The 27,914-nt window shown below is 51.7% G+C and overlaps 11 protein-coding genes across 11 annotated transcripts; 2 read left to right on the top strand and 9 right to left on the bottom strand.

Annotated features, from left to right (window-relative positions):
- Positions 1 to 1,858: 1,858 nt before the first annotated feature.
- Positions 1,859 to 2,930, bottom strand: BU24DRAFT_469398 (uncharacterized protein; the record flags this gene model as incomplete). Its single annotated transcript, XM_033532607.1, has 2 exons — positions 1,859 to 2,470; positions 2,519 to 2,930. The coding sequence occupies 2 exons, from the start codon at positions 2,928 to 2,930 to the stop codon at positions 2,310 to 2,312; spliced, it is 573 nt and encodes a 190-aa protein (XP_033388957.1). The 3' UTR covers positions 1,859 to 2,309.
- Positions 2,931 to 3,958: 1,028 nt separating this feature from the next.
- BU24DRAFT_403715 (uncharacterized protein) lies at positions 3,959 to 5,119 on the bottom strand (the record flags this gene model as incomplete). Its single annotated transcript, XM_033525594.1, has 2 exons — positions 3,959 to 4,043; positions 4,110 to 5,119. 2 exons carry the CDS (start codon positions 5,117 to 5,119, stop codon positions 3,959 to 3,961), a joined length of 1,095 nt encoding a protein of 364 aa, XP_033388958.1.
- A 332-nt stretch (positions 5,120 to 5,451) lies between these two features.
- On the bottom strand, positions 5,452 to 6,622 carry BU24DRAFT_4287 (uncharacterized protein). The gene has a single exon (XM_033529544.1). It carries the CDS (start codon positions 6,346 to 6,348, stop codon positions 5,785 to 5,787), a length of 564 nt encoding a protein of 187 aa, XP_033388959.1. The 5' UTR covers positions 6,349 to 6,622; the 3' UTR covers positions 5,452 to 5,784.
- Positions 6,623 to 6,678: 56 nt separating this feature from the next.
- Positions 6,679 to 7,411, top strand: BU24DRAFT_416291 (splicing factor 3B subunit 5/RDS3 complex subunit 10). Its single transcript, XM_033526415.1, has 2 exons — positions 6,679 to 7,038; positions 7,106 to 7,411. The coding sequence occupies exons 1-2, from the start codon at positions 6,796 to 6,798 to the stop codon at positions 7,115 to 7,117; spliced, it is 255 nt and encodes an 84-aa protein (XP_033388960.1). The 5' UTR covers positions 6,679 to 6,795; the 3' UTR covers positions 7,118 to 7,411.
- Positions 7,317 to 8,239, bottom strand: BU24DRAFT_4305 (ankyrin repeat protein-like protein). The gene is made up of 3 exons (XM_033529818.1): positions 8,130 to 8,239; positions 7,874 to 8,072; positions 7,317 to 7,797 (listed from the first exon to the last, which is right to left on the bottom strand). Exons 1-3 carry the CDS (start codon positions 8,142 to 8,144, stop codon positions 7,454 to 7,456), a joined length of 558 nt encoding a protein of 185 aa, XP_033388961.1. The 5' UTR covers positions 8,145 to 8,239; the 3' UTR covers positions 7,317 to 7,453.
- A 373-nt stretch (positions 8,240 to 8,612) lies between these two features.
- Positions 8,613 to 9,526, top strand: BU24DRAFT_416294 (uncharacterized protein). The gene is made up of 3 exons (XM_033526416.1): positions 8,613 to 8,731; positions 8,785 to 9,098; positions 9,152 to 9,526. Exons 1-3 carry the CDS (start codon positions 8,722 to 8,724, stop codon positions 9,182 to 9,184), a joined length of 357 nt encoding a protein of 118 aa, XP_033388962.1. The 5' UTR covers positions 8,613 to 8,721; the 3' UTR covers positions 9,185 to 9,526.
- Positions 9,527 to 9,699: 173 nt separating this feature from the next.
- On the bottom strand, positions 9,700 to 12,496 carry BU24DRAFT_4395 (uncharacterized protein). Its single transcript, XM_033530309.1, has 3 exons — positions 12,251 to 12,496; positions 12,056 to 12,151; positions 9,700 to 11,983 (listed from the first exon to the last, which is right to left on the bottom strand). The coding sequence occupies exons 1-3, from the start codon at positions 12,356 to 12,358 to the stop codon at positions 10,016 to 10,018; spliced, it is 2,172 nt and encodes a 723-aa protein (XP_033388963.1). The 5' UTR covers positions 12,359 to 12,496; the 3' UTR covers positions 9,700 to 10,015.
- Positions 12,497 to 15,217: 2,721 nt separating this feature from the next.
- On the bottom strand, positions 15,218 to 19,136 carry BU24DRAFT_4439 (Pkinase-domain-containing protein). The gene is made up of 3 exons (XM_033530607.1): positions 18,838 to 19,136; positions 15,698 to 18,747; positions 15,218 to 15,644 (listed from the first exon to the last, which is right to left on the bottom strand). Exons 1-3 carry the CDS (start codon positions 19,053 to 19,055, stop codon positions 15,370 to 15,372), a joined length of 3,543 nt encoding a protein of 1,180 aa, XP_033388964.1. The 5' UTR covers positions 19,056 to 19,136; the 3' UTR covers positions 15,218 to 15,369.
- Positions 19,137 to 21,068: 1,932 nt separating this feature from the next.
- BU24DRAFT_416297 (uncharacterized protein) lies at positions 21,069 to 23,103 on the bottom strand. Its single transcript, XM_033526417.1, has 2 exons — positions 21,412 to 23,103; positions 21,069 to 21,322 (listed from the first exon to the last, which is right to left on the bottom strand). Exons 1-2 carry the CDS (start codon positions 23,078 to 23,080, stop codon positions 21,273 to 21,275), a joined length of 1,719 nt encoding a protein of 572 aa, XP_033388965.1. The 5' UTR covers positions 23,081 to 23,103; the 3' UTR covers positions 21,069 to 21,272.
- A 217-nt stretch (positions 23,104 to 23,320) lies between these two features.
- BU24DRAFT_416299 (uncharacterized protein) lies at positions 23,321 to 25,066 on the bottom strand. Its single transcript, XM_033526418.1, has 3 exons — positions 24,723 to 25,066; positions 24,041 to 24,623; positions 23,321 to 23,976 (listed from the first exon to the last, which is right to left on the bottom strand). The coding sequence occupies exons 1-3, from the start codon at positions 24,993 to 24,995 to the stop codon at positions 23,513 to 23,515; spliced, it is 1,320 nt and encodes a 439-aa protein (XP_033388966.1). The 5' UTR covers positions 24,996 to 25,066; the 3' UTR covers positions 23,321 to 23,512.
- Positions 25,067 to 25,761: 695 nt separating this feature from the next.
- On the bottom strand, positions 25,762 to 27,566 carry BU24DRAFT_403723 (Pal1-domain-containing protein; the record flags this gene model as incomplete). The annotated part of the gene is made up of 3 exons (XM_033525595.1): positions 25,762 to 26,967; positions 27,193 to 27,458; positions 27,542 to 27,566. The coding sequence occupies 3 exons, from the start codon at positions 27,564 to 27,566 to the stop codon at positions 25,762 to 25,764; spliced, it is 1,497 nt and encodes a 498-aa protein (XP_033388967.1).
- Between the last annotated feature and the right edge of the window lie 348 nt (positions 27,567 to 27,914).

Here is a 27,914-nt window from a genome sequence, read left to right on the forward strand (position 1 = left end):
AAAGTCAGTGGGGATGGATCAAAGACAGATGGTCGTGATGATGGAGAGAGATGATATAAAGGATGAGAGAGGGGAAGGAAGGAAGACTAACAGATATACAGCTTGTGTATGGTATGAGACGGACGAAGAAAAAAAAGAAGAAGAGGAAGTGGAAGAATCAGAGCCAGCGGGTTCTTAAGTAGTGCGGGGCATAAAGGTAGGTGGCCAAGCGAGTGTGCCAAGAACAAAGCCGCAGTGGTTTTTTTTCAGTGAGGTAGCCTGGCCTGGTAGGTACTGTCTACCTGCGGGCTAGTAGTAAAGTGGGTGGGGAGGTGGGTAGGGGTACTACGTCCTGCCTACGTAGGGCAATGAGGTAGCACTCGTTGTAACAAAGTGGCGGTATCATCGTCGTCATTGGTTGGTCGGGCAGCAGAAAATTCTCACTTCACCAACAAAAAAAACCACCACCATTTCCGACTACCAGCTACCAACCCAACTTCCACTACACGTACTTCCCGTACGGAGCATATGCTATGTCCTAGACGACTGACTGATATCTACCCACTGCCGTATTGACGCTACGTTACCACAATCATCCATGCCCCTGATCATTATCATTATCGTTCTGCTGGTTACACGACAAGACAGAGCTACATGTAGTATCACTCCCCATTCACCGCTGCCAACCATCATCAAATCTTACTCAGAATTGCATCCCAATATACATCATTGGCAGCGGTTACAGTAGATAGTGAGGGGCGGAAAACGAAGAATTTACCGCCCTGCAGATCTGCTCGCCACATCTGCAACACACTTCTGTCCCATACCCTCGTAACAGCGCCTAGACTACGGAGTAAGGTAAGTATGCGGTCATTGTGCCCTACCCCGTCTACTCGTACAGAAGGTTAGCACATCGGGCTGGACACCTGCTTGCTTCATGTATCTTCTGTACGGAGTACCTAAAGGATCTATTTAAGAGTGTACTGTTCCTACTGTAGCCATTGAACTGTCTTAAAACGTGCCAACGCTCTGTAGCTACCCGCCTGCTCGCCCATGAACGTCAATATCAACAACTGGACATGCATCATGCGCCCGTTAAGCCCTGTTAGGCGGTTACTTAGCCTCCCTCGCGAGACTAGACCCAAACACTAACCAACTATCCGTGGCATGCATGGATAACAGCGGACATCAAAATCTTTATTTGCTTGCCACGATGTTCGGGATTTCCCCCTCTATGCCTCCATGTTTTCGATCAATTATCGTAGCGATGTTGTGGTGAATGAAGGTCTTCCTATTTGTCTCCTCTTTGTTAGATCATACAAACTTTACCCCTCATAACATCTAGTAGTGGAAAGAGTTATCAAATTCACGTTTCAATGCAATTCTCAACCCTTCAGTTTATTCAAATCCTCACCAAGCACATAGTCATATACATCATTCAATATCATCGCAATTGACCACCGATCCAGCAAACCTTCCCCCTCAATAGTCAATCTATGCCTTTCTCTTCCTCTCCCCTCTTTCATCACACGTATGATCACTCACTCAAACCCATGCCCATACCCACACGCCCATGCCCTCTCGTGTGACCCGCATAACCACTGCCCCCCCGGACCCACACAAAACCTTTTTCCTTCTCTCTCTCTCTCTCTCTCTCTCTCTCTACCTTGACCTTCCTAAACCACCATTATTGCGGCTCCGTTTCCATGGCTACGTAGGACAAGTACGATTTTTCCATCGGGCTCGACGGACAATGCCTGCATGCCCAAACGTCCTTGTTGTCGTTGTTCGTTGACTCACTCCACTCTACGAGTTAGGAGTTTTAGGAACACTACACTATCGACTGCCTGAAACTCTGTCTATCCGGGAGCGATTCTCAAAACCCCGCGCCCGCAGTTACCGCCCGTGAGAGGACCGGCGCGGGACAAGGTGGTTTGGTTACTATCGTCGTTGACTCCATTGTATGACAGGCTGCTCCCGCGGGCCTGGGATGTCTCTTCTGACTCTTTTCGTCCTGACAATGAAGAACAATGAAGTGAAGATGATGACTCAAACTCAACACAACAACCAACTGGGCAATTCAATTCCAATAATCACTTTACCAAAAACTGAATACCCAGAAGGAGGAAACCAACAAAGAGAAATCATAACCTCACCGCGCCCACCGCGCGGCGCTGTCGCCGCCGCCCTTCCTCATCTCAGCCTACTCACCATCTCACCACCAGCACCTTACCCCCCGCGCCCCTCCATCGATCGATAAGGGCGGAAAAAAACAGTGTCGGTATTTTACTAGAGGGGCCAGGCCAGGTGTTGGTCTGTTGGGTGCTATACTATTGTGAAAATGCCCCACTACTAGGCAGATATCGTCCGTTTGTTTGATGTGCGGTGTGGACGTGCGTGTGCGTGCGTGCGTTGCACACCCCGCCGCGGGGTGAGTGGTGGTGGCGGCGGGTGTAAACAAATAAACAAAGCCGCACAAGGAAGAGAGTACCTACACAGTAGACTGTCAATAATGACCTACGTAGACACACTCACACACACACATTCTTTGACCCATAGTGTCTCTGGAGAGCGAAGCTGCTATCGCAGACCTTGTCACAAAACGCACAGTAATATGTGCGATTTTTGACAGCCTCTGTGCGGGAAGCTCTCTTATTCAGAGCTGCTGATGATACCGGCTTCAAAATTTTGCTTCCATTCTTCTCAGCTTCAGCATGGGCTGCAGTGTTCAAATGATAGTCAAGGGCGTATTGAGTAGCAGCATTGTGATTGCAGAGCTCGCATCTAATCCGCTGGGATTCCTTTGCTTTTTCTCGAACTGTAGCAGCAATCTCATTAACCCTTCTAGGGTTCTTAACGCTCCAAGCATTATGTTGGTCAAGGTTTGCCTGAAGAAAAGCAGCTTCATCTTTCTCACGCTGGCGTTGTCGGTAGCGCTGTGTTTTGAGCATATCTCGATGCTGGCGAAACTTTGAAGCAGCAGCAAGCTCTTCTGGGGAAAGCTAAAGATCAGCTCCAACACTCTCAGACAGTGAGAGATGGGTGCATGCTGGTTTCCAAGGGATAACAGAGCGAGGCCATAGGAAGAAACCAGGGATATACACGTCATCCATAATTATCTTGACACAAGCGCAGAAGACGATGGTAAAGGCAGATTCCAATGCGAGAAAGCGGGCCCGGAGGCGAGGGACAGACTCTGGTGGAGGTAGATCGGTCCAGCATAGCATCCCAAAGTATAGAGAAGAGCCCTTGGCTAGTAAGGATTTTACAGTTTGGCTGATGTTTATACCGACATTCTTGTAATTCGATCGGGATCGCACTCCGGATGCTGCGCTGGTCCCAGAGCCAATATGTAGGTGGGGTGGTAGCTCAGTAGGCTTTTGGAAGACTTTGAAGATTGTTGTTAGGACTGTTTACCGGCTACAGTGCACTCTTACCTTAGGTATCGAAAAATATATGAAACAAGCAGGTGGCCAGCCCGACGCGCCTACCCTCTGTAGATGCGAAGTTTCCAAGGGAAATCCTAGGGATCTGAGACAAGTTTACAAGGCATAATTGGCTCGATTGTGCCTTGAGGTGATTTGGATACTGAGATTTTTGAGGATGGTGTATCCAATAGAAGACACTGTGGTGATGTTTCGTACCGATTGTTCAATCTTGAATTGCTGCTCTTGGGCTAAGATGAGGTTATTGAACTACAGAGACATTACAAAGGTTAGGAAAAACAAAATATTAAAACATTGTAGTCTTTACAACATCTCTGTTATCTTCTTACTATTTACTGTTATGTTATTTTCCTGTCTACAAAGGTGTTTTGGTGGTGATCGTAACGGTTCCACGGTGGTGAGCCAGACTTATTTTCGGTTTCCATCTAAGGTCGAGGGTGCTGTTATGTCCATGAACATCATTGCGGTTCCTGCGATTCTCCTCTATTCCTCATATCCATCGTTCTCAACAGCTCAAACAGTCACTTCTTTCTTCACACGCCTGTGCCAAAGATGATTCCAATAGTCGAAAAGAACGTCCAGATAACACCCTGTTCAATCACCTTCGGTGGACAATAGCTAAGCACAACCAGTCAGCTCGACTCTCCTACCCAAACACAGAAAAAAGAAAGTGAAACGACTTACAAACGCCCAGAAAGCCGCACAAAGCCCGTCCAAAAGATCCAGCTCCCCAACCACGTACTTATCATCAAGAACGCAAGTGTCCATGCAACGAACGCCTTACTCCCTCTCCCCAGAAGCCTGGTCCTTTCGCTCGACACCGTGTATATGATGAAGATGGCAGCGACCAGCAAGAACAACGAGCCCGCCACGAGATAATACAAAGCGCCCGAGTACATCATTCGCGCCGCGGGATTGATGCCCCAATAACTCTTCTTGTGGATCTTGTAGTATCCGTTCGTCGTGGCGAACTTGGCGGTTATGCCCATGATGTACAGCGTGATGATCTGCAGCATGAATTCGCCGATGAACTGGGTCATGAACGCCGACCACCAAGGGTAGTCGCTCAGGTGTGTTGATGAGGCTGTCGGTGGGAAGAATGATGCATCCTGTCTGTCGACGCTGCGCCGGGACGTGTTGTACGGATACAGCAGTGCAGTGTCAGAACCGTAGGGCGACGGTGGACTCGATGGACCAAAAGGACTTGGCGGCCATGAACTTTGCGGAGGAGACTGCGGTGATAGGTACTGGTTCCGGTTCGGTGTTCGATTCTGTCTCGCCCTGTTCGTCTCGTTTTGCCTAATCTTGCGACTTCGAAGTGCGAAAGCTCCGAGCACTACCCAGCCCAGTCGAGGTCTCGCAACGAGAAACAACATTAGTTCTGATACCTTGAAGTCGGCAATGTAGCCGTCGCTTCTCTTGATAAGCCATGCGATGATGGCATTGGCAGCAAGCTGGAGCCCGACTGGTACTATCCACATGTACTGCCAGGATCGGCTTCCACGCTCCCCGCACCATCCACAGGTCAACTTCTTTACCACGATGCGGTGTCCGAATATGACAGCAAGCAGTGACACGATTCCATTTACCGCCGCGAATGTACCTAGCAGTGAAGACTCGCTTGGGCATGCATGATCATCGCTGTTTTTCGACTGGATGGTCCAAGACCATGGCAAGTAATCGGTCTGGCTCATTCCAGGCGGCGATTCAGTTCAAGTAAGGCTGACTGGCAAGGCTGGGGCTGGTGTATTTAAATAACTCGACGATGGGACGTGGTGTTATCGAGATAGAAGGCTGAGAATGTGGACTAAAGATTAATGGATTTTTCTGGCTACGATGAGTTTAAACCCATTTCCAAATGAAAAATGCAAAGCTTCACTGAAGGCTGAGCAATGCATCGCGTTCCACGATAGGTTGTACTGGCGGCCTCAGCCTGATCCATATATATATATGTCTGCTGTGGAAAGTAGCGTTGTATGGCCAAGTTCGGTGTTCTCGCATAGAGAACCATGCTGTGGCTCACAGTTGGGCGCACTTAGCCCCTCAACTCATTCGGTGCTTCACGCACGTTCTGGGAGACGTGCATGATAGCTCTTTCCAACAGAGCGAAGGGCTGCGGCGGGGAAGGTTGGACAAATTTATGTCCCGCCACGCCTGTTGGCGATATTTTGTTTTGCCCAGAGGCGAGTGGCGCACAGAGAGAGTGTGGCAGTCTGTCCCTGTCCTTCGTATAACGAACGAATCCATTCGAACAAGCGCACAAGACAAGACGAACCATCACCGTTCTTCATAACCGAGCGAAGCATCAAGCCATGTCCAGGCCCTCTCGCGACAGAGGAAACAGCGCATCCTTTCATGTTCAATCCTCTTCCATTTTGTCACCCCTCCTCTTCGCCCTATCAATCTTAAACTTCTCCTCGACTCTCCTTTCAGTGTCCCTTTGAATTTCCAGATTCTTCAACTCTTTCTCCACCTCCTCATTCTTGCGAATAGCCTCTTCCCGCTCCCTCATCCTCTCCGTCGCAACCTCCATAAGATCCTTGATTTTCTCCTCCACCACGCGCTCCAGCTGCCCCACATCCTGAATGTCGTTCTCCTTGATAAACTTCTCCGCGAAGTCGTTCACGATCGAGGCCGCGGGTCCAGGTCCGCCAGTGTGGTAGCCATTTGCGTGCGTCAGGAGGACTCCTGGAATTGGCGAGCGATGTGTGCGCAAAGGGGAATCAAGCGCGACTGGCAAGGTTGTCGGGTCGATTAGAGGAGGCGATCCAGAGGTTCGTGACGGGGTGTCGCTGGGATTGAGGATTGCGTGCATCAAGTTGTTCTCGAAGCGCTCGTCGTAGGTTACGGTCGCGGGCGAGTAGTCGATGACGGGAGATGTGGGCTCCGGCTCTTCGCCTGGAGTCGGAGGCGCGTGAGACATCGTGTATGTTGTGTGCTGTCCACGTTGCGCGGAGGATATTGGACCTGGTGGGAAAGGGGAGTGAAGCGTAGAGTAGGTTGATGCGCCTCTATTGAGTAGTATGGGGAATCCAGATGCGCGATCACGGTCGAATGTGAATTCAAAGACCTGGTCTAATGCTATACAAGAACAATAAGTAGGAGTTCAACAGGAAGATATAATTCGAATCAATTGTGCAGTGTGTAAGGAAGGACCATGCTGTGTAGAATCGCGAATCCTCGATACGTGACGATGACTAAGCACCCATTCTCTCAATCCCAGATGCGAACTTGTCGCATTCTTCCCCAGATACTTGCAAAGCGCAACAACCTCCGTCACCAATTCCCAAAAATCAAACATCTACACATCCCACCGCGAATGCACTACTCCCATACCTCCTACCCGTAAAAGCCAGTCCACGACTCCACCATGGCCGACAAACTCCGCAATCAACAGCAGCTCGAAAGCCTTGCGGCGCGATACATCGGCACGGGCACGAGCGACACCACCAAGTTCGAATTCACGTCCAACATGGCGCGCGACTCGCTCGCCTCCTACGTCGGACACCCGCCGATGCTGCAGTACATGAGCATCGGTCTCGGACAGTCGAAGGAAAGGACGAGGATCCAGATGCTGGAAAGGATGGTCCGGCCTGTTGGCAATCCACCGGAGGTAAGATATCTGACGGGTTCTGGGGGACAGCTTTTTGGGAGGGCAAGTTGGCTAATTGGGTATATAGCAACAAGATTGAAGGGGCGGTTCTGGAGATTGAGTAACGACGACACAACGCTCGGCACGCGAGCACCACTATAGCGTAGCCCAGCTCGACTTCGGCGGACGGGGTGCAATTCCAACAATGAACATGGTCAAGGCCAGATACAAAGGTAAACCCAATCTACGCTTCTGCCAGCACATATCCGCACGATGGACAGGGTACGCAATCACCCAGCGCACGCGTAACCCTCTGGTGGTCTCTTCATAGATGCCTCGTTTGATTAAACTGGAAAGCCTCTTTGGGCTTTAAAATATGATACCCATTCCTGATATTCTTTCGATATTCTATAAACCCATGCGTGCGTGAATCCACTTAATCACTATCGCTTGCTACATCATTCGGGTCGTCGTCATCTTCTTGGACGACATCCGCACCCGCCATCATGGCGAACTCCGCCTTCTGCAGTATCTTCTTCAGCTCCGTGTTCCGCGGGTCGACGAGCTCGACCGGCTTCAGCTTGGCAGCGTTCCGTATCCTCGGATCGCAGCCCGCATCGAGCAGGATCTCAATGATGGGTTGGCCGGCGGTGGGCCAGTCCGACTGTTCGAGCGAGTTGACGTAGCGGATGCCTTTGTGCAGCGGCGTGTCCTTCTCCAGCCGGTCGATCTCGTCGATCTCGAGGCCCTCTTGGTCGAGGAGGACGTCTAGAACGTCATCTGCCCTACTGTCAGTATCTCAACCCCCTTCATCTTCGGCACCGCTGCCCGGAGACAGCTGCTACGGGGTACATACAGCTTCCGTACATCGCGGCGACATGTAACACGCCGTTTCCCACACCATCCTGTGCCGTGTTGAGGGTCTCCGCCACGAACTCTGCCTCCTTCTTTCCGGCCTTCTTCGCTGCGGCGGCGAGGGATTCTATCGTCTCCTCCAGGAGTGCAGTGTTATCTCGGCGGCATGCTTCGAAGATGAGCTCGCGGGGGGATGCGCCCTAATGCGAAGCCGTTAGCGTGAAAGTCCGTGGAATTCCTCAGGTAGCTCTTGGTACCTCGTCGTCCGCCATGATTGATCAGAGGGATGTAAATTTCCGAGAATTTGGTGAAGTTCGTGTTGTCGGTGCTGCAATGCAACAAGTTCGAATCGCGGTGTAGGTATGTTTTGTTCGCGGGGGAGGGAGATCGGGCAATTGACGCTAATCTTCTCTCGAACCTCCAGAAACGGGGAGCCAGATAATTCTCTCCAAACAAACCACGTATGACGAGTTACGGATCCAAAAGCGCTCACAGGAATAGTGGCCCCCAAAATAAAGAGAAAAAGACAAGAAACAGAACAGGATCTCACAGGGCGTTTGGTGTAGGTTTGGGCGTGGCGGTGCCCGCAGGTCGTCGTGGTCGTTCGGATCGGAAGTTAGAGAGAGGCGGTGGTTTCCAGGGTGTGGGCCCCGCACTATGCCTGATAGGGAACACTTACTTGCGTTTTAGCTCGAGCAGGGGTCTGCCAGCCGGGCATCTTTTGGTTATCGATTGTGAGGGAGCTTTTTTTGTCATACAAAGTGGACGACTTGCGGTTGGCTTCAATTTCGATTGACATACGCAACGCAGTATCCTCCACCGCAATTCTCCCACACCAAAACCAACACCATGCTCCTCTGTAAGCCCTCACTCTCTCTCTCGTTCACACACCCTGACTCACGATCTTCCCAGTCTGCCCAACCTGCAGCAACATGCTGCGGATCTCCAAAGTCCCCCCGGGCGACCCGACCGTCGAAGAATCGGTCGGACAGAACCGCTTCGAATGCCTCACCTGCCCGTACCACTTCGTCATCAACAAGCGATTCTTCGAGCGCAAGGAGATCAAGCGCAAGGACGTCGAGGACATCCTGGGCGGCAAGGGCGCGTGGGACAACGTCGACCAGACCGAGGTGCAGTGTCCGAACGAGAAGTGCAGGAACGATAAGGCGTATTGGTACCAGTTGCAAATCCGTAGTGCGGATGAGCCGATGACCGCGTTTTATAAGGTATGTTATTTTGATATGAGACAGGGGAGATGGTTGCTGATGGTTGGGTGTAGTGTACCAAGTGTGCGAAGGAGTGGAGAGAGTAGAGGGTCTACGGCGGACGGAGAACGGATGACGTCTGGGCTCTCTTCATTTCTTTCCTTCTTGCAGGCGTGCATGCAGCATTTATCGACATGGAGTTTTGGGGGCGAGGGGGGATGGATGGCTAAAGAAAAATGGTTCAGGATTGCGGAGTGGGAGATGACACATATACCCAGTTTTTGTTTTTGTTTGAAGAGGAGATGAAAAGCGAAGAATCCTGTGGAAAGATTTGATGGCTTGAAAGGAAGGCAACGGGGAGGGAGAGATATTGGCAGAATAGCCACAGTCGGCTTTCGAAGAATTGATCGATAGCAACTCGACTCTAATTGCTAAATTTGAAATTGACCTTTCATCGTCATTTACATCATTCAACGTATCAGGCATGCCGATAGATCCCCCAATATACTTGAGGCAATCAGTCGTTGGCGAACATAGCCTTCGTCGCCTACGTAAGTATGCCGTATAATTCCCCCTAAAGAAAGAGAGCGTGAACCTAAGTTTTCCCTCCGAATTTGAAGAACTTGCCTTTAAATGTCCTTCAGGTAGTACGGCGCCTGCGCCTCAGCGCGAGAGTTTAAGCGCCATTTTTACAAAACGCCTTTGCTGGAACTCGGAACCTTTGACGTATTGAATACATTACGAAAAGAAACTTCAAAGTGACGAAAAGGAAAGGGAACGTTAGAGGGATTATTAATAAAAGAAAATAATATTTGGAAATAAGGAAATAAAGAAATAGGGAAAACAAGAAAACATTTCTCCAAGATAAAACGCCTCCGCTCTATTGCAGACACAAGCAACATGACCAAAAGGAAATACATGTGATTGGGTCCATACATTCATGAAGGGGGATTCCAGTCAGGGGGGAAGAACATTGGATTGCTAAAGTCCATGGCGTTGAGATTGAAATTGGCGTCGACAGTGACGGCCATTGGGTCATATGTGAAACCGGTGGTGAAGTGTGTCTGTTGTTGTTGTTGTTGTTGTTGTTGTTGTTGTTGTTGTGGCATCTGCATTTGATTCATGTGGGACCAGTCATCATATCCGGCGGTGTAGTTGACGGCCATAAGAGGATCTGTGTTGATGTCTGGTAGCACGGGAGCATGTGACAATTGGGAATAACTAAAACCCATTGTCATCGCATCATTGCTTATGGGTAGCGGCTGGAATGTGTTCGCGAATGTCGTCGTCGTCGGCTGAGTGACCGTCTTCTGCGAGCTGCGTGTTGAACGGCGGGCGAACGACCGACTGAGTCGTGCAAGGCCGTGGGCTTCCTTCTCCTTCTCCTTGTTTGCTTCCTTCTCTTCCTTCTTCTTTTGCTTCCTCGATTCTTTATCGTTTGGTTGCGTGTAGTCCGTCCAGCTCTCCATCGTCAGTCCGTCCTTGAAGTGGTTTGCGATATGCGTTTCCCTCTTTCCCCAAGTCTCCAAATGTTCTCCGCAAAATCCGCAGGTCCAGCTTTCCGAGCATTTGCCACGCTCACCGTCGCTCTTCCACCTTGTTTGCGCCAAATCGAACAACTTCGCCCCGTGGAAATTCTTTACGTGCTGACGAAGATGATCAGGGCGATAGAAGGTTCGGTCGCTCGTTGGGCGCTTTGCGCACTCGGAAATTCGGTGGTGAGAGAGGAAGTGGTCCTCCGAAGGATTCTCCAACATGCAAAATGCGCAGAAAGACGTCGAAGTCTCCGGCTGGCCTGTGTTGGAAGATCGAGTAGTTTGTGTAAGTCGAGGTCCATAAAGCATGCATGTCCACTGGGCGCGGGTATGGTGCTGTGTCTCTTCATGACGGCGCCAGGACTTGGGAGCAACCCTTTGACGACAAAAAGTGCATTCCCACTTCTCCTGCTCTCCCGTTGCATTGTTGTCCATGATAGGTGTGTTCGAGATTGGTGATATGAGTTCGTTATGTGGGGAGGCTTGCCGTGTGAGCCTGTACTTCTTCTTCTTGCCTCGTCGAGATTGCTGTGGTCGTGACTGTCCGTTGGAGAATGCACTGCTCCCCGAAATCGACCCAGCCCTCATATGGCTTTGGTTTCGAGTGTCTGATAGATATGTGAAACCACCGACACGGTCTAACTCTGTCGATGCACGCTCAATATCCTCCGGAGCGGCACCTTCATCTCCATTCTCGCCGTTCAACCATATGTCCAGCGGGCTCAGTTGCCTTGCCCTAGCATTGGTGAACCAAGTCGTGACTTGTTTCTCGGTGATACCACAATCTAAAGCGAGCTGTCGCTTCACCTCAGCACTCGGATATGGATTATCTGCGTGTGCGTCAAGCCAGGCTTGCAAGGTAGTGAGGGCGGACAGTGGCAGTTTTGAGGTTCTACCAGCCCTCGATCGCCTGACCTTGCTATCGGGGCTGGACGGCGACATCGACGAGAGACGCTCATATTGCTTCGAGATGCATGATGCGCAGTTCGACGGACCGGAGGGATCGATAACGGAGGACAGCTCACAGGCTGAGCAGCGCGTTTGTAAAGCCATCGAAGGATGCTGCGGCTTCGCTGCACGAGCTTGCGTGCGCTCTTCTGTTTTCTTGATAGATTCTTTTCCTTTGGAAGATGCATCGAAGGAGAGCAGCGAGGGCTCGATGGTTTCTGGTAGTCGACAGGTCTCGCACTGGATGTTCTCGCCGGGGTTGGTGACGGTATACAGATCGCACGTGAAGCAGCCTTGGGAAGTGGGTTCAATTTCGGGAAGATAAAGATGGTCGTTTGAAATGGTATTGGTGTTGAAGACGTAGCCTTTGGATGAGGACGTATTAACTGATAGTTCTTCTATCTTGGGTAGTGCCTGGTCACCCTACCGATCGTCAGTGAGATTCTATAGCAATCCAGGGCAACGGAAACAGAAGAGCAAGGGTCTGAAACATACAATATGGAAATCGGAGAACGCACCCAACTCTAGGCCGACGTTGTCTTCTAGTCTTGCTTGGAGACTGTTGGTCGAAGTGCTGGGTTGGTGGTAGAACTGGAAGACGTCAGTGGACGGGACTTGATAATGAAGGTTTCTGTTTCCAGGCAGGAACGCCGACGCCGGAATAGTAGACGTGCGAGAGGAATATCGTACCACGCCATTTCTTGCGTTTTCTTCCTGTGTGCCATACCCTGAATCGAAGCTCCAAATACTGGGCGCGTTTGGTTTTCCAGCAGACGAACTAGCAATTGGCGAGAGCATAGTCGCGAGCGAGATGGAAGAAGAATGTATTGTTGTAGCTGTGTAGCTCCCGCACAACCACACAATTGTCGAAGTAGTGATTGGGTGGGATAGTGGATAGATAGTGTAAGGCTTCGATGCCTGAGGAGACAAGATGGAACCTTCAACATCACGGCGGAAATGGCTCTCTCATATCCTCTGGCCGACCCCACCTGTGAGGAAGCATTGAGTTAGAGGGCGTTTCGTGGCTGTTCCCTGTCAATGAACTGTGGCTGGTGCTATTTTTGATAGGACGAGTATGTGCCACACCCAGCTCAACATGGGTACCATTCGGACTCAAGTTGCGGCAGCGTTCCTGGTTCGTCATGCGGCTATGAAGGGTATGATGGTGGGGAGGAGTGAACGATTTGGCAATGGATTGAGGCTGAGGCTGAGGCGGGTAAGTTGTAAGTAGTTAGGTGGAAGATGATGGAGTGGACAGAAGGGAAGAGGTGTAGTCCAGGGTATTAGTCGTATACAGGGAAGCGACAGGGTACGTACAGGGTACATGCAGAGTGGAGGCACATGATTGGCCATTACCGACAGTAAGCGACGACTGGCGACTAAGCCGTCGTACGGAAAAGGGCACTGCAGCGATCCTCACGCATCCTCCGACATCCTCTGGCCTATCGGAGACGCCCGAAGGATTCCTTAACCTTTCTTTTTCTTCCTTGTCACGTTGTATTCGTACATCCGTTTCCAGGGCTGTGCTATTGCTAATACTGCAATGCTACTTCTGTGCTGTGCTATGTGCTCACTGCTAGTTAGGTATGCGCTACGTGCGGTGTGCTGTGTTGCTGTGCTGCTATTCCGTTTCGACCGCAATTCCTCCATCCGCTTCCCATCCCCAATCCCCATCCACCATTAGCCACAGGGCATTAGCCACTATCTTTCGTACATGGATTTGACCGCCAATCCGACCATCCCACAATAATGACGAAATCTATTGATCAATGGTCTTTGGTACCGCATCGCATCGCACCGCACCGCACCGAGCGCGATGCCCGCACGTCCACCCGAAGCGTAAGCCGCACATACGCCCGCTCTCATCCGAACTGTCCTGTTCTGTCCTTATTTTCTAAGTATCTATCGTCATTGGGTAAGGACCATGCACTTAGTTGGTCAATATGTCGATCGGTTGGTACTATTGTTCGTCGTCGTCATTTAATCTTGCAGACATGCGGTGAAATAGTGCGCCCATTGTACAGAGGGTTGGCACGTCGGGCTGGCCCCATGCTAGTATTTATGCCTACAACCGTGTCTTAGCGAGGTTTATTGCAAGCAGTTAAGATTGTTTACTGGCTACAGTAAATTTTTAAGTAGACACTTTAGGTATAGAAGATACATGAAGTTAGCAGGTGGCCAGCCCGACGTGCCAACCCTCTGTAGACAGAAGGATATCAGATCAAAACCATCAGATGGATGTCCCGTTAGCAAGAGGATGCACAGAAAAGTTTTCTATCCAATATTAGAACCACACCTATGAGAGATTGTGTGGCTGGTGAGCAGAAGAGATGCATCCTCTTCAACAGTGGCTTTTCCCATTGTCATATGTGTCAATGTTGATACTATGGTAGTATCGCCCATGTTTTACAAAAAGAAAAAGAAGAAAAAGATCTACAGTTCAGCAGGAGGGCTTGGGAGAAACTGCGATATTTCGCGCGATATGATGATTGTATCTCTGTGTTGTACGATCTCATCCAGGGCAAGCGACCCGGGCGAGAGATCGAGAGAAGGTCTTTTATTAGGTTGAGGTTACAATAATTCACAAACACTACACACAGAACATACTCTGTGTTTTTTGTTGTAACTACGGAGTACGGAATATGCTATGGAATTATACTCCGTATGTGATATCTTAATCATTCTTGTTTGCGTTTGAGGGTCGCTGTTCGAAGAGTATCACACCATCGTTCTACGTCATTTCAGCTTATGGCAATCCTTGTCTACCATCTACTATCTCATATCTGCTCAAGCGTCCTGCACATCTCCATACCCGACCCGACCTTGCCAGCACAATCTATCAGATCTGACCATTCCCTTTCCCCATCCTTGAATACATGTACATGAAATCTTACCCCATGCATAGTGCATATTTCCCCCAAGGAGAACACACAAGCGACTATCGACTCATTTTATCCGATTTTCCTAGGCATAGCTTGACGGATGGGGCATATCAATAAACGATTTACTGTGCAGAAAGGTAGCTTAGAGTATTATTGAATAAAAGGTGCATTTTCATCAACCTGCGACATTTTTTCCCTGCTGAATTGCTGTTCCTTCTTCCTAAGACTTGGAATTTATACTTTGATGTAGCACGGAACGGTATTGTTTCAATCCAATCACGCACACCAATCTCATTAAAAAAAACTCCTTCCTCTTCCAATTATTTCATTCACTTCATCAATTCCTCTGGTAACTACATGACTACGTACAGTATGTACGTGCAGGTGGAGGTACGTAGGCAAACCGCTACGGCGAGGTGAGGTGGAAGTGCGCCACACAGGGTATCAAAAGGGGGTGTTCATTCTATGTCAGGTCTCCAGCTCAAGCCTCAAGAAAGAAAGACAGCCCACCACCGCCGCCGAATGAGAAAGGAAAAGGAAGGAGGGAAAGGGACCATCTCGATCGGACGGAATCGACTATATAGGTACCTATGTAAAGGACATTTTGCCAATCGCCGTTCCTAATCCCTCGACTCGAAGAGTAGGGAGTAAAGAGCAAGAAGGGGGAAATTATGCTCCCACTTCGACGTTTATCTACTACGGGGAAAATGCAATGTTCAGAAAGGGGGGAAACTTGGGCTTCTATATGCGTCTCTCGTTGTGAAAACCTCTCCTCCTTCCTCCTAGTATGATCGACCTAGTCGCTTCTGGTGAACCCTGTAAGATAGGACACATGTGGACCTCTCGAAGCCTTTAGTCCCATCTCCTCCTCTCTCTTCTAGGCTTGGTGGAACTAGTTTGGGGTTTGCGTAATGGAACGACCATCTCCTAGGGTGAGTCGACCATTTGGCACCACGGGTGATCGAGAACTTGGCTGATGGTGATCCTCTTGTCCACGTCTCGGTCCAGCATCAGCCTGATCAGGCCGATGCTCTCCTCGCTCATGATGTACGGCACTCGCAGGTCGTGGTCCATGATCTCATCGATGCTGTAGAACGGATTCTCCTTGTAGATGATCGTGTATAGCAGGATGCCGAGCGCCCACACGTCTTGTTCCTTTCCGCGGTAGGCTTTTCCGGCAAGAACTTCAGGCGCGGCGTAATCTGGATTGTCATGTTAGTATGATGAGATGTACGAGTAGTACCTGGAAACTTACCAATTGTCCCTACGAAGACGTCAAAGGGACCACTCTTGATATATGCTGCACTACCGAAGTCGATCAACTTGATGTTGCCCTCGCCGTCCAATACAACGTTCTCGTCTTTGATGTCGCGATGCACCACTTTCGCCTTGGTGTGCAAGTGGTGTATGGCCTCCGCCACTTGCACGAAGATCTTTCGGCACTCTTTCTCTTCCATGTTGACGCGAAGCTCGATATAGTCGAAGAGGTCCATTCCCGGCAGACCGTGGGGCACCATCTCGATGTAGTAATTGATGTCGTCCTCGAAGAAGTCCGACATCTCGACGATGTTTGGATGCTTGAATCCATCCCGGCGCAAGTAGTCTAGCACATGGATTTCCAACGGTACGGTTCCTAGCTTGCGATCTCGCGTCCATGTATCTACCAAAATGCGTCGCTTGGTGACATATTTTATCACGACCTTCTTGCTGGGATTCTTCTTGTACCTGCACAATTTGACCTGCCCGTATGCGCCTTGACCCATGTCCTCTAAGACCACAAAGTCGTTGATCGTCTTCTTCTTGGGCGTTTCTTCGGACTTGTCTGGAGAAATCGTCGGTGCCTTTGGTCCAGGAGGAGATGCTGGCTTGGCCGCCTCTTGTAATTGCTGTGTCAGTAACGAGACAGGGGCGCTATTAGATTGAGAGTTATCGGATTCGGTCTCTTCTGAGGGGATGAGTGTTGATTGCCCTGGTGATGGTTGATGGGGTGGTGTGCCGGGACGCGAGAGCAGGGGAGTTACGGGACCAACGCCATGGTTCGTCGCATGTAAGTGTCGCGAGTAGGTTACCCATAAAGCAAACACCAGTTCCTGCGCAGGGGGAGGCTTTGCGTCTTCCTCCTCGATGACATGTTCGTCATAGCGAACGGGCTTTTCACTCCGCGCAACTCTCATTTGCACATCGACCATGATCTCAGAACCGTCCCGATGTAAGGCGGGTAATCCGCTCGGCCTAAGGAAGATTGATGCAGCATCTGCTCTGCCTTCTCGCATTGCAAGCAGGGCCCTCGCTCTCCGGAAGCTGTGTTCTGGAATCACAATTCCATCAATCAACTCGATGTTATCCTCATCGGTCATGACGCGTAGAAGCTTGTCGAATCCAGGGATGAGGCTAGTGATGTGAAGTCCCTCCGGCCGTGGCTGTCCGAAGAGAGCAGAAGAAAACACCGAGTTCGAACTCGCAATCTTCAGATCAGTCGCTGAACAAACAACGATTCCAGCAATGTGGGGGAAACTGGAGACCCGGAAGGCAAGCTCATTTCCTATCGCCTCTACAGCAACCGGAATGTTGATGCTGTTCGCTGTTCTTGCGGTGAAGGTGGTAAGTTCTGCAATTTTGTCGTAATCCAAAGCTCCAGTGTTGGTCCCAGGAAGTCGTGGTATCGCAGGAATCAGTCTCTTGAGATCCATGCCTCGGCGTAATCGGTCACTTCCAAATACGGCCTCGATGGCTCCTGTGCCTTTGGAAACGCAGCCCACTTCATCCACATTGATATAGACCACATCCTCGGCGATCTCTTCAAGCACCCAGATCAAGCCAGTACGCTTCTCCTTCACCCACAAGCTAGCGGCGCCACTTGCACCATTCCTTTTCTGGATGGGGACGACATCACCGCAGAGGAGGACGCCACGAGAACCCTTAGACTCGTGATTCAAGCCGCCTTTGACGGGTTTCTTTGCATACGAGGAACCGCTGCCATCATCCGTCTTTGCTCGCCTGCTCTGGGCTACTTGTCGTGACGACGGTTTGCTGAGTAGCTTCGCTGTGACACCATTCCCGACTCTGAGATTGTTTGTTGGGGTAGTGGATGGTGGAGGTGGACTGGGCACGGTGGGGTTTGCTTTGGTTCCAGAATCCGGGTCGCGTAGCTTGTCCTCAAGCCACTTTCGCCGTTCCTCTTTAACGACCTCAAGAATGCCTATTTTGCGGACCTCTGCCCTCGTGACACCAAAAACCAAACAAGCCAAGTCATTAGCAGCGGTGATGGTCCATGGTGCATGGGCTTCTGTGGTGAAGATCGCCTGGGCAGCGGGCGCCCATCGACTTCCGTGTCCGTGAGGTGCTGGTCCTCCAGAATGCTGGCCAGGGACGCTGGGAAATCCGTGAGGCGTTGTTGGTACGGCCGTTGGGGAAACAATCTGATTGATCTGTCCTTGCTCCCCAATCAGGTACGGCTGCGCCAATGCATCATTCAGTTGGCTCTGGATGGTCAGTGGAGCGACATCGGTAAACGTCCGCTTCAGAGCCGCACGAGGTGGAGGTCCCATCAGTGTCGACGGTGTTGCTGAGACTCCAGTCTTCTGGCTCGAACTATCCGATACCTGATCGGACACTGGAGGTGAACCAATGCGGAGATTCAGGGCCGGTGGAGATCCTGCGCTCTGGCTCTGGTCTGAACTCTGTTCGCCTGCGGCCGCCATTATGCCAAGAGCTTCCCTCGGTGATGCATTCTCTCCCATGTTCTCCGGGCTTTCTGACCTGGGGAGGAAGCTCTTCTCGAATATATTCTCGCCAGACATATCAGCGGGGCCGGTCACTGGACCCAGGGCACCCAGACCATGCGCACCAGAAGCATCTTGGCCGATCAGATTTGCCCTTGTCAGGAGCTCTAGCATGCTCTGCACCTCCTGATCCCCACTCAATTTCGCCTGAGCATTCGCGATGCTCGCATTTGTTGCCGCCCAACCTAATTTGTCTCGCATGAAATCGATGGACCGCTTTAATACGTTCTGCCTGTTGTGTATGAAATCCTCGGACTGATGTGCGAACGAAAACGAGTGTAATGATTCCGAGGGAAATCTGTGAAGGTCCTCCGCCGTACCGAGTGTGGGAGATCCGGGGGCAGAGGGAGCGGAGCCAGAAGGATGTCTCGAGATAGGAGGAGTGATGTTGAGTGACGACGATCGTTGAGTCAAGCCAGTGCCTATCCCAGGACCAGCTACGGGCCTCAGACTTGGCTGTTGGCGAATGCGCCTGAGGCCCGATGCTCCCAGTCCATGTTCGTGCTCCGGAACGATAGGTGACCTGGAGAATGGTAAGTAAACGTTCTCCCTCGCATATGTCGACCAGGGGACCGCAGTTGTAATCGCACACTCTCCAGAACCGGCAACGTACCTTGCCATCCTATCCAACGATCCAGCATCGATGCTCATGCGTTTTCGGGTATCGACACCTAGTGACGAGCCAGCGGCGTGTGAAAGCAGATTTCCCGTGCTCCTGTTCTTGGGGAGAGGTCCATTGCTGGGGGCGAAGCGTAGGGTGGGTTGGAGACTGGATTGGGATTCTTGGTTTGGCGAGCCTGGAGAGAAGATGTGGTTAGCAATGGCGCCCATGTCTAGTCAATCTGGTCAAGCGGGCGGGGCGGTGAAAGGTGCACATAAGCCGTTGCTTAGTAGAGGAAGGGATATCGCTATGGAGGTCGATAAAGAAACCACATCGGAGTCGCTCTTGGAAGCCATGCTGAAGAACCCCGAGGGGCCCATCGGCGGAGTCGGGTTATCGATAGCGTGAAGCGGCGGTTCCGTGAAGAGCTCCTCGTGATTGTGGGTGGGCGGACGTGCAGACAGCGACGCGTGCGGTCGGTTTGGAGCGTGACCGGTGTCTGGAGGTGTACTGTGTAGAGAATGGGGTCATCGGGTCTTTTGCTTACCATCTTCATGTGGCGCGCTCATTCCCTGAATTGCCCTGCAGGGAACTCACGATGTCTCAGATCGGTCGACGGCGGGCGGGAGCGGGTGATTGATCCCCGGTTGAATGACCACTCAATCACCAATGTTATCACACCAAATATACGTGAAAAACGGTTGCGTTGGGGGAGGAAACGAGGCTGCTTCTGGGGTGGGCGAGGGACGTGGGAGGTGACCGAAGTTGGTGAGGGGCGCGCGGGATCTGGGCGGTCTCAGCTGCGATGGGCGAAAGAAAAAAAGGAACGGTGATTCAAGAGTAGACGGAGAGAGAGATGGGCGTACGGAGAGACTGGGTGAATTCTGCGATTTCAACGTTAGAGACAGGAAAAATGGTAAGCAGTACGGTGTGGAGGGAAGTTGTTGTTAAGTTTGCAATGGGATGGGATGTGGCTAGACTTGTTGGAGGTGAAGTTGTTCTTCGCGAGTCTAAAACAGTTAAACTACCAGAGACGACTAAACTCTGCCCCGCACAGACAGACTTCAGACTTCTATTCTACTCAAGCATCAACTTTGCCCTTCTGCTTCCCGCCTATCTCTCTTCGGACATCAAGACGAGCTTCAATACGGAAACATGGGAAACAAATGAGTCTAGTGTGAAAAGAACAAACAGTCACGCGCAGATTGAACATGCAACCTGTTACATACCTACCTACCTACCTACCTACCTAACTTGAAGAACAACCCAGCTGGGCAGCAGAATGGGAATTGCTACATTCAAAGATGTTTCTCCGGTTGATGGCTTGTGATTATGACGATCAAAGTCCCTAAATCCTGTAACTCCGCCAGTATGCAGAACACAAGACACAAGGACGAGTGTCCCTCACCCGGGAACCCGTCGCTGTGCCATGCTCTTCATTAACTATTGCGCCCACCTACCCACCCACACAGCCCGCGGGGCATTGATTGATTGATTTGATTACTTTGCCAATAACCGATTGGGCCCGTGGGTGGGAAAAGCAATTGCAGCAGCTGCAGCAGAGAAAACCTCGTAAACTGCTATGTATCTATTGCAGGGAAAAGTCTTTTCGCAGCAGCAGGTGCTGATGGGTTTTTGGCCCGCTGCCCGTTCGACGCCAATCCTGTGGCTAAGGAGGACTAGCCAGCACATTCGGTTTAACAACAGGTGGATGTAAATGTCGAACACTCGCTGGATCTTGTTACTTGGGCGATTGCACGATCCACCGAGGGGTAGGTATGGATAGGTATTCAGTACTAGGTGGCAAGCAAGCAAGTAGCAAGCTGGAAGCAAGTAGATATTCACAAACAGTAGCAACGTGCAGCGGAGATCGACTTATACACCACCTATAGCTGTTCCGAAAATCCTCAGAACCAGAAATCCTCAAGACCCGGAAACCTCACGGATATCCTATAGATCCGGTCTTGTCTTCGATTAAACACGGTCCGCAAAATAGACTCGTCTTGTGATAACTCAAAATACCCATGTGTTAAACGATTCCCTGGGTACGATTTGGGTGGTGGGACGGCCGGACCTCCGCATGGTTGGTTGGCTGGTTCTTCCCCACGAACTGTGATTGGCTCTTCTGGACTGTCGATCGCATCAGGAAAGGGTCCCTTTCCCGGGACCCTGCGTCTCCACGTGCTTGGACCTTCACTACTAATGGACCATTACTCGCGTTAAGAAGGGAAGCTATTTACTTCATGGGCCTCAACAAGAGGGAGGTATGCTGCAGAAGCCTATTGACTTCAAATAGTTTTTCTTTATACAAGGACTGCCTACTCAAGAGTAGATTGTAGCCAGTTAACAGTCTAAAGATCTCGCCAATGTTCTCGCGAATATGCCGCACCGTGCCAGGCCATGCAACGCCATCCTAATCAAATGCTATATCCCAACTCCGGCGATGCTCACCGTTGCCTAAGCATGTCTTTATGCTGATTCCAGAAATTCCTACATCCTATAAACCGCACGTTAGCTCTACTAAACACCTTCGATTCGACTTGGAAAACATGTAGAAGATAAAGAATAAAAAGGGAAACAACATACCTCGATGCATACTAACCTGCTCAACCCACCACTCCCCAAAGCTATCTTCAACGCCCAAATCCCCACTCCCTCTCTCCTCCCTCCTCATCCCACACAGCATACAAGGCCTGGGCGCAGGAACCCCGCCCTCACTCTGCTTCAGCGTCCTGACCGGCATCGTCTCCTGCAAATCGGGCACCGCACCCAGCGACCCGGGGCGGGCTTGATTCGCGGCGGAGACGACGTGGCGGAGGCGCCCGACCTGTTCTTTCCACGCGCGGACGACGTCCGCGACCTCGCGGTCCTCCTTCATGGCTTCGCTTCTGTCGATGCCGGTGAGCTTCATGCCGGAGGTGGCGCGCGAGGAGGCGGGCCCGATGCGCATGCCTTGGGAGAGGTGGGCGTCGCGTTTCCAGCGGAGCTTGCGGGCGGAGATGATGCGTGCGGCGACGGAGGCGACGAGAAGGAAGGATTGGAGGTAGGTGATCGTGGAGGGGTCGGAGACGAGTTTGTTTCTCATGGGGATGGGTTGTGCGGCCATGGGCTTGAAGAGCTTGTCCTGCGCTTCGGCGAAGAGGGGTGGGAAGAGGGAGAGAAGGACGGCTGGGGGAGGTACGTTCGTAGGGGGAAGTTCGCCGGGTTGTGCTTCGTTGAGGTCGGATGATATGAGACTTGATGCTGGTTCTTTGGGCGTTGGGGTGGCTGCTTTCTTTGGTTCCGGAGCCGCTTTCGCAGCGGGCTTTTTCGTAGGAATCGTAGCTTCCCAGTCGTCGAATGCATCCCAAGAGTCTTCTTCCTTTGGCTCGGGCTGGGCTGGTTTGACGGGGGATTTGGGCTCCTTAGCACGTGCGGTCGTCCCAAATGCTCCGACCTGGTTTTTGGTCGTCTTCTTTGCTGGAGCACGAGGTTGCGGTTTGGTCTGCGGTTCCGACACGGTGAGATCCCCTAGTAAGTCTTCCATGCCAGTTGAACGAGGTGCTGGTGCTGGTGCTGGTGCTGGGGTGGCCGACGGCGTAGGTACCGCGTCGTCGCCTTCGAAATCGCCAAAGTCGTCATCGTCGTCGAAATCATCTTCCGCATCGAAGAGCACGCTGGGATCAGCGCTCTTCTTTGCCTTGATGACCGGCGCTGGCTGCCAATTGAACTGGGATTGCTCCTGGGACTGACGAATTGGCTGGGAACTAAAAGCATCATGAAAGTTGGATGTGGGCGTAGACTGCCAGTTTAGAGATGACGTCTGGTGACTTTGGGCCTTCTGGGTTGACGGAGCGTCAAAAGCGGAGATCTGGTTTGGAGGTTTTGTTTGCCAATTCAATTGACTCTGTGATGAAGATTGAGTCGACGGAGCTGTACCAAACGTCCCCTGGGCTGTCGATGATGACGCAGGGAGAGCAGGCTGTGATGAAGATTCGCCTTCGAAATCACCCCAGTCATCATTGTCGTCCGTCTTTGCCGGTTGAGTTCCCCATGTTTGGTTAAACGGGTCTTGTGGCTGTGATTGCTGTCTTGCTGGAGCTGCCTGGGGAGTACTCGTGGGACCAGCTAGGTCGTCGAAGAAACTGAATGATGGAGCGGCTTGTGGTGCAACCGGTTTAGGGGGCTGGTGTGATGATTGAGACTGCTGTTGCTGTTGCTGCTGTGCAGGTGCTGCGCCAAAGTCTCCAAACTCCGCGAACAGATCCGCCGACATGGTGCGCTATTCGATTGTTTGATAACACGCGGAGGAACCGTGGACGGAGACAATGTATGGAGGGTTAGATAGGTCAGCTTGGTCAGAGAACCGAGGAGCGCTAGCCCGCAACGAGGACCAACGAGGCGTCATCCATGCGATGCCATATAAAAAAAACGTTACCACATCAGGTAATCTGTTTGTTAGTATTCATGTACATTTGAACCTTGATTTGCTTCTTTACAGTATATAGATAGGAGGCCCTATATGAATTTTCTTTGTATGTGCTAAAACTGCTAGCAAGCAGACAACCTCACCTAATAAAATTCTATGCTTAAATATACAAGAGCTCCCAACAAATGAAACCTAACATGATCTATCAATCCCCTCAATTCAAGGGGGATGGGGTATCTTTACTTCTCCCTTACAATCCATCATCTCAAGCCTCAAACCTCATCTCCCATCCGCCACCTCCGGCAACATCATCGCCCAAGCCCCAACTCTCCCCCCCCATCGATCCGCCAACACCTCGACAACACTCACCATCTCAACCCCCCTCACATTCCTCCTATACCCACTGCCCTGCTCCCCTCCCCGTGAAGCCATCACCCTCGCATCCTCTTCTCTTCTCGGCATCTCCGACACAAGTAAGTGCAAGTCAAGTACCTGCGGCAAGATATGTCCCAGAGCCGGAATAGCCTTGTTGGACGAGAAGACCGATGGCGGTGGGACGGGTTGACGCTGCGTCTGATGTGGGGTGTGGGGTGGTATGTTGAACTTGCCCTCATTGTTGGGTTTTGGTTGCGGTGATGCTGTAGTGCGTGGGACTGATGCTGGGTTGGTCAGGATGGTGGTGAGGGAGTGGGTTTGCGTTAGGTGGGATATTGTGCGGAAGAGCGCTGAGGCGAATGCGTTTGCTAGATATACTGTTATCAACATTTGCTTCATATCGTGGGGTAGATAGATTAGGCGGAAACGTACCTTGAACAGCGTCTTTCTTCAACAGAGGTAGGAGGACGTGTGCGAAGTTATCCATGAGAATGAATCCCACTTTCCCCTCGACTTGCACGGTGTCTTTCCCATCACCTATCATTCCCGCAGCAGCTGTATCGTCAGATACCACAAACGGCGTGATGCTCTCATCCTGTGTCTGGAACAAAATCTCCTCATCGTCCTCTTCCCCCTCACTATCCGCAATGACCTTCTCCCTCACATCCCCCACAGCAACATCATCAGCCGGCATCATGCCCCGTTGCTCAACCTCCTTTTCCATCTCATCCCGACCCTGCTCCCCCGTCACCTCCAGCCCCTCCTTAATCTCCCAAATCGACTCCTTCACACCCACCAGATCGAAAACCCGCATGATCTTCACGCGAGCCAGCACTCCAGCAGCCTTCTCCTCAACACCCGCATCCCCTCCGTCGCTACCATGAGACTTCTTCAACCGTGCAAGAATCTGCGAATACAGACGCATGACGTCGAAGTTGCCCGTGGTATCCAAGACAGCAGCAGCACCCGTCTCATTTTCCCCGACTAGGTAAGAAACAAGGAACGCCATACAGAGCTGCAGAACCATAATCAGCAATGCTTTCTTTAACTTCCAATTTTCGTATTCCTAGCACGTGGGATATGATAGAAAAGTTGGGTAGATGCATAAACTCACATCAACGACCCCCGTCCCTAGCATCACATCCCCAGAAACGCCCACGACATCACCGCTCCGCAACCCACCGCCGATCTCACAATCGAGCTCCTCGCATCCGGACGCAAGTTTCGCTCTGCCGGTAGACGTGGTGGTCGGCTTCCCGTCGAGCACGCTGTCGATGATGCCGTCGAGCTCGGCGTCGGGGAGCAGTGACACGGCTAGGAGGGGATTCGCTGGCGAGGTGAGCGACGACGACGACAACTTTGACGACGGCGACACGTCTGCTGTCATGGTCTTGGCATTGTATATATGCTATTGCGAGCTTAGTGAGTGGGTGTTGGTGTGTTTGGGTGAGGGAGAATCGCTGGTTCGGAACGGATTCCGAATCCATACTATCGTAGAATCGGCGCCAACCGCATACGGAAGTGGCGGATTTGGGCTTGTGGAGAAGAGAACTAGGCATGTAGTTAGATCTTGCCCAGCCTCGGACCTTTATATCGATTGTTGACCAGGGATAGTGAGTAACTAGATGTTAGGTACCTGTAAATGTACACATCAAATAGAAAGCTGGATTATTAGAGGCAGGGTCTCGAGCTCCATCACCTCGGCACGGGAATTGTCAGTACGCGCAAGCAAAGAAGCAAGTCAATTGCTACGTTGGATCGTTTTCATCATTTTCATTGAGAACCCTAAAAGCTGACTCTCAGTTCGCCATACTTTGTTTTGGCTTTCACTTTGGCAACTGGTTATGTGCGGTCTTGCTGTAATAGAATCAAATCCCCCAACCCATTAGAAAGCTTGCTGTCTGAGAGATATCCTTTTTCTCCTGCCCGGTCCAATAAAAAAACACCCCAAAAGGAGAAGGTATCCAGACCACCAATTGGAAAGCATGCCACTTGTCATGCAAATTGTGCGCCGTTTCGCGCCTCACTAGCTCCCGTATCAGAAAGTGGCAATGAAAACAAACGCCGTTGGTCTATGCTTCCGTAATGAGAGGCTCCCAACAATCGCTTGGAATATGAACTGGCTCATGTCCTATGCTGGGTATTCGCGATGCTCAAGCAGCGGGACGTTCAGGCTTTGGCCGCTTTCCTCCTTTCAAGCTCTTCATTCGGGTAAGAAAGCCATTCGACTTTGTCTCTCCCTGAACTTCGGCACTATCCGCAGTCAGGGTCCGTGTCAGATGGTTGCGGTTTCCGGGCGATGATGGAGATTTTGCAGGGGCGTCCTTGGATCCAGCGTCGGACACCTTGATAGCGGCGCCTTTCCTATCGTATGCAGCATCGTATTCGTCAAAGAAGGGATTTCGTTCATTGGCCTTAGACAGTCCACCAGCACTGACTGCATGTGGGCTTCCAGGACTGCCTCCGCCATAGCGGGCCTCTGGGGAGGTGATCCGGCCACCCTCACCGAAGCGTCGTGGTTGTGAAATGCCGCGGAATCTTTGTGCAATTGATTTCTTGCGGCCAAGACCACCATCCGCCGAAGTAGTGTGATTTTCAGACTCGCGCCGCTGGATCGCTGCCCTGGAAGCGGGTGCTCCATCAAGGAACGTGGAAGTTCCGAGGCCGACCGTCTCTTCTCCGTGTACAATGTCGGCTCGAGCCTTGGGGTTGAAGCCTCCTGTATCGGTACGCTTCTTGAAATCTCCACCACCGGCACCGAAATCAGTGAAACCCTCGGCACCTCGGCCGTGGAAAGTGTCCAGGTCGATGTGCTTGTTGACCGGTCCAGAGCCGCCAAGGGCATTGTTGGCAGAACCCACGGGGAACGCTTGCATGGGGGCGCGTTGATCCTTCTGGCGGTTGCGGTGGGGTTGGACAGCATCATATGGGCCGTCGTGGTGGATCAGACTTGGACCGTAAATTCCGGTTACATCGAGCTTGTCAATCAAATCTAGTCCTTGCGGTCTCCGTACTTTCGTAGAACGGCTTTTACCGTCTTTCGAACGCTCATCTCGCAACTTGCGGCGTTCCCTACGTCTGCGCTCCTCTTCTGGGCCCAGAGAGCCCTTGTCAATCATCGAAGACTCGGAATTTCGACGGGGACGGCGGGGCTCTCTACGTTCGGGGCTGCTGGCGTGCGGGGGGCGCGAACCTGGAGGTGGTCGAGGTCGTGGCGGGCCCCTGGGGCCGTTGCGATGCCTGCGCTCTTCCTCTTCCGAACGTGAAGGCCGACGGCCGTTGGGGTATACCGGGCCTCCTCGAGGTGGATTACCACGGGGTGGGTCCCGCTTCTCTTTGTCGTCGAGTGTGAGATTGTTCTGTTGGAGAGAGGGGTAGTTAGCAAACGCATCCGCGAAGTGACAAAATCGCTCCATGGCTGTTTCAACGCGCTGCCAAGCGGACGCGCGTTTTCAAGAGCTTGGGGGTCTTGGGTGAAGGTGAGGGTGAGGGTACAGAGTGGCGGAACTGGCTGGCGGTGCGACGGGTACAGTGCGACCCAACAAACGCAATTGGCCGCCGTTGCACAAAAGGGGAGGACATACGAATAGCTCTTCGGCGCTGGTGCCAAAAGTTGCCTTCTTAGGGGACTCCTTCATGGAAGCGGACATATCGATGAGATTGGTGTTGGCGGCTTCCTTGTTGAACTCGGCTTCAAAGGTGGAGAGGAAGGGGTTGCGGGACATGGGCCTGCTGCCAGCGCTCGTAGGGGTATTGAGATTGGGCGAAGGGATGGCGGGCGAGCCTGCTCTGTTGCGGAACGGATTGTTGGAGTTGAGGTTGAGGGAGAGGCCTGGCGAGGGGCGCCGTTCTGTAGATAAAGGGTGAAATGTCAGCGAATTGGGCTTTCGTCACAGGCACCGTAGGTGAAACGAGCGATAAAGGAGCCCATACCTGGCATTGACGGTTCTGCGATCATGATGGTGCGCTGTAAACAACCCTGCTGGCGCGCCCAATCAAGATAAATTGCCAGGGGAGGGGATCAGGATTCTGCAATGTGACGGGTAGGAATCGCAGGTCGGTAGAGGATAATTTCCAAGGAAAGCAATGTTGATGACGCGCAAGATGGGAAGTGTGCGACCTGGTTCTGTGACGATCCGCGGAAAGATTTGTGTCTGTAACCAGAAAAGGGGGTTAAATGTGTGCGTGAGTGGGCGGGTGGATGGGCGAAGAGGGAGGAGAGCTCTGGATTAAGACTGCGGATAGGATGCTTTGGTGTGTTTCGTTGTACCGGTCTAGTTTGGCTCTGGGGGGGATGAGATGGGAC

Source organism: Aaosphaeria arxii (genome assembly GCF_010015735.1).
Source record: "Aaosphaeria arxii CBS 175.79 unplaced genomic scaffold BU24scaffold_1, whole genome shotgun sequence".
In the NCBI taxonomy this organism is placed as follows: Eukaryota; Fungi; Ascomycota; class Dothideomycetes; order Pleosporales; genus Aaosphaeria; species Aaosphaeria arxii.